The sequence below is a fragment of the Lycium barbarum genome, chromosome 7 (assembly GCF_019175385.1).
Source record: "Lycium barbarum isolate Lr01 chromosome 7, ASM1917538v2, whole genome shotgun sequence".
Taxonomy (NCBI): domain Eukaryota; kingdom Viridiplantae; phylum Streptophyta; class Magnoliopsida; order Solanales; family Solanaceae; genus Lycium; species Lycium barbarum.
The window spans coordinates 133,744,359-133,752,539 of NC_083343.1; the positions used below are offsets into that span (position 1 = coordinate 133,744,359).

Sequence of the window (8,181 nt, forward strand, 5' to 3'; positions counted from 1 at the left end):
ATATATATATATATATATATATATATTATGGGGCCCACAATTTTTTTTGCACTATTTGTTTTTGACATTGTTTGTTTTTTTAATATGGAATTCACTTTTTTTTTATATATTGCTTGATTTTGTCAATATGGGATACTATGTTCAAAACACGATTAATATAACATTGTAGTTTGTGCTCCGTATTTAAAACTTTATTATATTAGTGTTTGCTACGAATACGAACGTGACAATGAATCCATCATTATTGACTTAATGAGATACTTTGAAAATTACGTGAATATTGTTTAATTTTTTAATAGGGGGTGCACTTTTTTTTTGACATTATTAATTTGCACTATTGTTTTAATATTAGTTGTTGTTTAATATATATGGGGCCCACAATGTTTTTTAAATATTAGTTGTTGTTTCTAATATTAAGAAGAGGGGCCCATAATTTATAGGGTGCATTTTTTTTTTTGACATTATTAATTTGCACTATCTTTATGCATATATATATATATATATATATATATATATATATTAGAATTATGGGGCCCACAATTTTTTTTTGCACTCTTTTTGTCATTGTTTGTTTTTTAATATGGGATAGTGCACTTTTTTTTGACATTATTAATTTACACTATCATTATATATATTAGAATTATGGGGCCCACAATTTTTTTTTGAACTTTTTGTTTTTACATTGTTTGCTTTTTAATATGGGATTTACTTTTTTATATATATATTACTTGATTTTGTCAATATGAGATACTATGTTCAAAACATGATTAATATAACATTGTAGTTTGTGCTCCGTATTTAAAACTTTATTATATTAGTGTTTGCTATGAATACGCATGTGGCAATGAATCCATCATTATTGACTTAATGAGATACTTTGAAAATTACATGAATATTGTTTGATTTTTTAATAGGAGGTGTACTTTTTTTTGACATTATTAATATGCACTATTTTTTTAATATTAGTTGTTGTTTAATATATATGGGGCACACAATTTTTTTTATATATATTGCTTGATTTTGTCAATATGGGATACTATGTTCAAAACACGATTAATATAACATTGTAGTTTGTGCTTCGTATTTAAAACTTTATTATATTAGTGTTTGTTATGAATACGCACGTGACAATGAATCCATCATTATTGACTTAATGAGATACTTTGGAAATTACATGAATATTGTTTAATTTTTTAATAGGAGATGTACTTTTTTTTGACATTATTAATTTGCACTATTTTTTTAATATTAGTTGTTGTTTAATATATATGGGACACACAATTTTTTTTTAAATATATATGGGACCCATAATGTTTTTTTAATATTAGTTATTATTTTTCTACTATTAAAAAGAGGGGCCCACAATTTATTTTGTTGTTGTTTCTACTATTAAGAAGAGGGGCCCACCGGACGACGAGAGCCTCAACTGCCTCTTCTTAATTGTACAAAAATAATTGCTACCTTGTCCTTGCGCCAGCTTGGTTTTTTCTCTTTACTTTTCCATGGATAGTGAGACGACATTGACTCCGGAGTCTTCTGCGCTGTATTTTACAAGCAAGACTACTTGTAATGATTTACTACTCTATAAAAGTGTACACCAACCCAAGTTCATCAAAAACAAAAATAATCCAACTCTAGAATACAGTTTAGAAATATATGATGATGGTTCCCAAAATATTCTCTCTACTTCAGTTTTACACTCTCTTGTACCTCTTTTCAGTTACTTTTGCTTTCACTGAGGAAGCAATTGCCCTGCTGAAATGGAAAGCAACTTTCAAGAATCAGAATAATTCCTTATTGGCTTCATGGAGACCAAGTTCTAATGAATGCAGGGATTGGTATGGAGTTATATGCTTTAATGGTAGGGTAAACACGCTGAATATTACAAATGCTAGTGTCTTTGGTACACTCTATGGTTTTCCATTTTCAACTCTCACTTTTCTTGAGTATCTTGATCTTAGCAGGAACAATCTCTCTGGGACCATCCCACCTGAGATTGGTAATCTCACTAATCTCATCTATCTTGACTTACATATCAATCAGTTTTCAAGCACAATCCCACCACAAATCGGCTCACTAGCCAAGCTTCAAACCCTCCGCCTATTTGACAACCATTTAAATGGATACATTCCAGGAGAAATAGGTTATTTAAGGTCTCTTACTAAGCTAAGTTTGGGTACTAACTCTCTTAATGGTTCTATTCCTACTTCATTGGGGAACTTGACCAGCTTGTCTTGTCTATATCTTTATAGAAATCAGCTTTCTGGCTCCATTCCTAAAGAAATAGGTTATCTAAGGTCTCTTATTGCGCTAGATTTGCGGACAAACTCTCTTAATGGTTCTATTCCTACTTCACTGGGGAATTTGAACAATTTGTCTATTTTGGTTCTTTATGGAAATCAACTCTCTGGCTTCATTCCTGAAGAAATAGGTTATCTAAAGTCTCTGACATACCTAGATTTAGGAAGTAATTTACTTAATGGTTCTATTCCTGCTTGGTTGGGGAATTTCAACAACTTGTCTATTTTGTATCTTTATGACAATAACCTTTCCGGCTCCATCCCTGAAGAAATAGGTTACCTAAGTTTTCTTGTTGATCTACGGTTGCATAATAACTCTCTTAATGGTTCTATTCCTACTTCATTGGGGAACTTGACCAGCTTGTCTTGTCTATATCTTTATAGAAATCAGCTTTCTGGCTCCATTCCTAAAGAAATAGGTTATCTAAGGTCTCTTATTGCGCTAGATTTGCGGACAAACTCTCTTAATGGTTCTATTCCTACTTCACTGGGGAATTTGAACAATTTGTCTATTTTGGTTCTTTATGGAAATCAACTCTCTGGCTTCATTCCTGAAGAAATAGGTTATCTAAAGTCTCTGACTTACCTAGATTTAGGAAGTAATTTACTTAATGGTTCTATTCCTGCTTGGTTGGGGAATTTCAACAACTTGTCTATTTTGTATCTTTATGACAATAACCTTTCCGGCTCCATCCCTGAAGAAATAGGTTACCTAAGTTTTCTTGTTGATCTACGGTTGCATAATAACTCTCTTAATGGTTCTATTCCTGAAGAAATAGGTTACCTACGGTCTCTTACTATCCTAAGTTTGAGTGCTAACTCTCTTAATGGTTTTATTCCTGCTTCATTTGGCAATTTGAGAAATTTGCAAGCCTTGTATCTCGATGCTAACAATCTCACTGAGGAAATTCCTTCATATATGTGCAATTTGACATCACTGGAAGAGTTGTATGTGATGAGAAACAACTTGAGGGGATCAATTCCTCAATGTTTGGGTGATATCAGTGGCCTCAAGAATTTGATGATGTCACATAATAATCTCAGTGGAGAGATTCCTTTGTCTATTTGTAGTTTGACATCTCTACAAATTCTAGATTTGGGAAGAAACAATCTTAATGGAGAAATTCCGCAATGTTTAGGCAACATGAGTGATCGTCTTGAGGTTTTGGATATGCAACACAACAGTCTTTCTGGGACTCTTCCAAAAACTTTTAGCATTGGAAGTTCACTAAGAAGCATCAACTTGCGTGGTAATGAACTAGAGAGGGAAATTCCCCTATCTTTGGCCAATTGCAAAGAGTTGCAAGTTCTTAATTTAGGAGATAATCGCCTCGTCGACACATTCCCGATGTGGTTGGAAACTCTTCCAAAGCTGCAAGTTTTAAGCTTGAGATCGAATGAATTTCATGGATCCATTAGAACTTCAAGGAACAAAAACATGTTTCCTGAACTTCGAATCATCGATCTCTCTTACAATGCTTTCTCGGGAAACTTACCGACGAGTATGCTTCAACAATTTAAAGCCATGAGGACAATTGATCAAGCAATGAAGTCACCAAGATATCTGGGAGACGAATATTACCAAGATTCGATAACAATTGCAAGCAAAGGTCTAGAACTTGAACTTGTCAGAATTTTGACTATTTACACCGCTATTGACCTTTCAAGTAACAGGTTTGGAGGCTATATTCCAAGTATTATGGGAGATCTTATTGCGCTTCGAGTGCTGAATTTATCTCATAATGAATTGCAAGGTCATATACCACTATCACTTGGAAGTTTATCTGTAGTCGAATCGTTTGACCTTTCATTTAACCAGCTTTCGGGAGAGATACCACAACAACTTGCTTCTCTTACATCTCTTGCATTCTTAAATCTCTCCCACAATCATCTCCAAGGATGCATCCCTCAAGGACCTCAATTCGCTACATTTGAGAATAATTCATATGAAGGTAATGCTGGATTACGTGGATTCCCATTTTCGAAAGGTTGTGGCAATGATGATGTCTCAGAGACAAATCATCCCATATCTGTGATAGACGATCAAGAAAGCAATTCAGAATTTTGGAATGATTTTTGGAAAGCTGCTCTTATGGGCTATGGAAGTGGACTATGTATTGGATTGTCCATAGTATATTTCATGATTTCAACTGGAAACCTTAAATGGCTTGCAAGAATCATTGAAGAGCTGGAAAACAAAATTATTTTGCGACGGAGAAAGAAGCAGCAAAGTCACTACAAAAGAAGAAATAATTGCATCTAGAAGAGTTAAACATTCAGGTATACAGTTAAATTCTAGTTTGATCTTCAGTTTATCGCAACTATCTATGTTAAAGTTTTCATATTAGTTATATTAGCAACTAATCAAATTCTCTACAAAGCATTGCTTTTCCTGTCCAAAATCAATTAGTAGAAGTGATTAAAATGGATTAGCTTTTCCAGAATATGCGTAACGCTAGTTAGAATTTAAATATGATATGCAGCTGAGGAGAAATCATGTAAAAAAAAAAATAACCTATGAAAACTTGGTTGGAAGCTCTTATTACAACAGTTAAGTTCAATAAGTGATCCAATAATCTGGTTAGAGGCTAGTTTAACAAGTTTTTCAAGTGCAAACCAACCGATAAATCTGGTTAGAGGCTAGTTTAACAAGTTTTTCAAGTGCAAACCAACTGATAATTTAAATTTAGTGTAAAATTAACGTCTGACTTAACTTTCTTTTTGTATAAGATAAAAGCCAGACTGTAATTCGATCTTACTGTAAAATAAAAGTAAGACTTAATTAACTTTCCTTGTGTAAAAATAAATAAGACTTAATTAACTTTCCTTGTGTAAAAATAAACATCAGACAGTAAATAAACAAATTCGAACATGCAGGTGCTTGGAGGAGCATTTGGTGGAATGCTCATCAGAGATGCAATAATATCAGATGCTGGATTTGATTATTAGGTTCTCTTTAGTTTTATAAGCAAGCTTTTTTTTTCTTCCTTCTATAAATTGGGAAAATGTAATGTTATGAATTATGATAGATACTTTAACTTAACACAAGTGTATCCCGCGGTTCCACCAAGAAACACCTATATTGTTTGTTGATAGAGATGGAGCCATGATTTAAAGTTATGTGTTCTGAACTTGTTAATGACTTCACAACTTGTTTTAGTTACCGAATTCTCAATTAACTATTTATACATACTAATGGATTTTCCAATACAAATACAAGATTTAAACAAAAGCTATTGAATTATCCGAACCTATACTTAGGCATATAGAAGGCATATAGAAGTAGAGCCTTTTGCATAGATTACTCTGTAATTAGGATATATTTTATTGCTGCTGCAATTTTACCATGCAGTTACTTTTCTTCTATTGGATGGAGGCTTATTATTCATGGCACCCTTCCTAGAAGGAGGCTGTGGAAATAAGTGCTTTTTAGGTGTATTGGTTTTGTTTGTTAATGGTAATATTCACTATTGTTACCAAGAAAAAAGAAAAAAAAAACAATCTGAAATACCTTGCAGTGTAGTCACTAGAAGGAAAAAAAGAGATACAGAATGATAAACTGCAAAACATTTGCATGATAGGACAAGGTAGTTCTAGCCTCTGTCTAGTACTAGCGGCATGAAAATCCATATCAGTGGCTTTCCAAAGTTATACATACAGATCTCTCTCTCTCTCTCTCTGTGTGTGTGTGCGTGCGTGCGTGTGTGTGTGTAAGAGAGAGAGAGAGAGAGAGAGAGGAGCACAGTGGCAGTGGCAGAGCACGATTTTCACCAAGGGTGTTCAACATTTATTATTTATACATAACAAAAAATTGACCTTGTATATAGAGTGTAATTTTCCGGCGAGGGGGCTTTCATCGCCTACTTCCACCCCTGAGAGTAGGTACTAAGTCTAGAAACAGGTTCCTAGTTTTGCTGACCATTTGATGGCAAATTTTTTCATTCTGCAAAGGAAAAGCAGGGGGAGAGGGAGTAACTGAGGAGCTACTGCTAGTTCAGAGCTTTAAATAAACAGAACTGTTTGGGAAAGGCTCGCCTATTTCAATACTATATGTGGATGCACAAGAGCGCATAGAAGGAAATACATCTAGATCAAGGGATGTCCTTGGCAAAGAACAAGTGGTAACTTATGTCCTTGGCAAAGAACAAGTGGTAACTTGATGCTTCCGGATATTCGTTAATCTTCTCATTTCTAATCCAAATAAGATCTTCAGAATTACTCCCTCTTTTTCAATTTGTTTGTCTTAGTTTGACTAGGCAGGGAATTTAAGATAGTAACGACAGACTTTTGAATCTTGTGGTCATAAACTAAAGATATGTGTAATGTACCAAAATGTCATTTAATCTTGTGTTCTTAAACATGCCTCGTGTAATGTTAAAATTATAGAGTTGTCAAATTAGGAAACAAACATTCTCTTTGAAACAGACCAAAACGGAAAATATGACAAACAAATAAAAACAGAGAGTAATAAATATGTATGAGCGTGTATGTGTGTGTGTGTGAGAGAGAGAGAGAGAAGATTAAACTAATGATAAAATAGTTCTTAATGATTTAATCGACATATGAACTGCTGCAGGCCACAAATATATACACAAAACCAGGACAAGAAAAGTCAAGAAGATACTTCAGAAGTACCTCTTGGCTTTAATAAAAGAATCAGGAAACAGTTACCGATCAGATGAATATGTTCTTCTTCATGCACAATCCAAAGTTTTACGCAAGTATGCCAATGCAAGACAGAAAGCTGATGCAGTTAATTTTAGAGAAAAATACTAGGAGAATTTAAAAGAAGTGATTAACAAGTTTACTGCATGTTGAGCTGTAAAATATTTTACAAAAGAAGGGGGCGATGACATACAGGTTCCCAACAAAAAAAAAACTTGGAGATTCCGATGTACTCCTTAATAGTTAATGATACCTAGCTGCATCGATCTGATCTCTTCCTCGAGGTCTATCTAAGCTGAGAGGTGCAGAATTGAAAGAAATATCGGGCTTCGTACTGTCTATTTCGTGCCCCTTATGCTTCAGTTGCAATGCCATATGCTCATTCTCCAACATTAATTTCTCGTTCTCCAGCCTTTCTATTTCAAGCTCCCTGTCTTTCTTGCTGCAAAACCTTTGCCACTTAAACTGACGTTTCTCCAACTCAAACGCTTCAGCTTGGATTCCAATCTTTTCCTCTTCTAGTTCTAGCATTCGTTTCTTAATCAACATTTTTTGTTCCCACTTGGATTTTGTCGGGTCTTTGAAAAAATTCATTAATTTCAGCCAAAAGATTATCATGCCCACTAATTTGTGTGCAATTTTCTTCAACTCGTCCCGTTCTCTCATCATCGTGGTTATCTTCTTCATCATCCGATTCATCATCATCATCATCACTTTCGTTATGTTCTTCAGCTTCATCTCCGTGGGACCCATACTGATCTTTTGCACACTGTGCCGCCGCAACAGGTGAAGAAGAGTGAACCGGAAATTCAATATTATTGCAATCAGGTATCTTTTGTCCGTTATGGTAAGCACACATCTCTCTATAAAACAAATGTTTAGAGTTAAGTATCTTTTTCACCGTGTCCTTGGCCTTAGCAGAAAGCTGCGGCATGGAATCCATTAGAGATGGATTTTCCACCACAGCACAAGAAGTACCCCTACCGAGAATATCATTCAATTTCTTGTACCTCTTGTTCAAATCGTTGAACTTATCTTTGCACTGCTGAGGCGAGACGTGACAACCGTTACTCATCATTACTCATCCTTCATCTATTTGCAATTTGACATCACTGGAAGTCTTGTATGTGACAAGAAACAACTTGAAGGGATCAATTCCTAAATGTTTGGGTAATATCAGTGGCCTCAAGAATTTCATGATGTCACATAATAATCT

At 34.4% G+C, this 8,181-nt stretch overlaps 1 protein-coding gene across 1 annotated transcript; it reads left to right on the forward strand.

Moving 5' to 3' along the window:
• Positions 1-1,515: 1,515 nt before the first annotated feature.
• Positions 1,516-5,442, forward strand: LOC132604591 (receptor-like protein 9DC3). The gene is made up of 2 exons (XM_060318156.1): positions 1,516-4,580; positions 5,178-5,442. Exon 1 carries the CDS (start codon positions 1,657-1,659, stop codon positions 4,561-4,563), a length of 2,907 nt encoding a protein of 968 aa, XP_060174139.1. The 5' UTR covers positions 1,516-1,656; the 3' UTR covers positions 4,564-4,580; positions 5,178-5,442.
• The last annotated feature ends 2,739 nt before the right edge of the window (positions 5,443-8,181 follow it).

What these genes read in the sequence shown, in the direction of transcription:
- LOC132604591 (XM_060318156.1), top strand. Translation starts at nt 1,657, where the DNA reads ATGATGATGGTTCCCAAAATATTCTCTCTACTTCAGTTTTACACTCTC.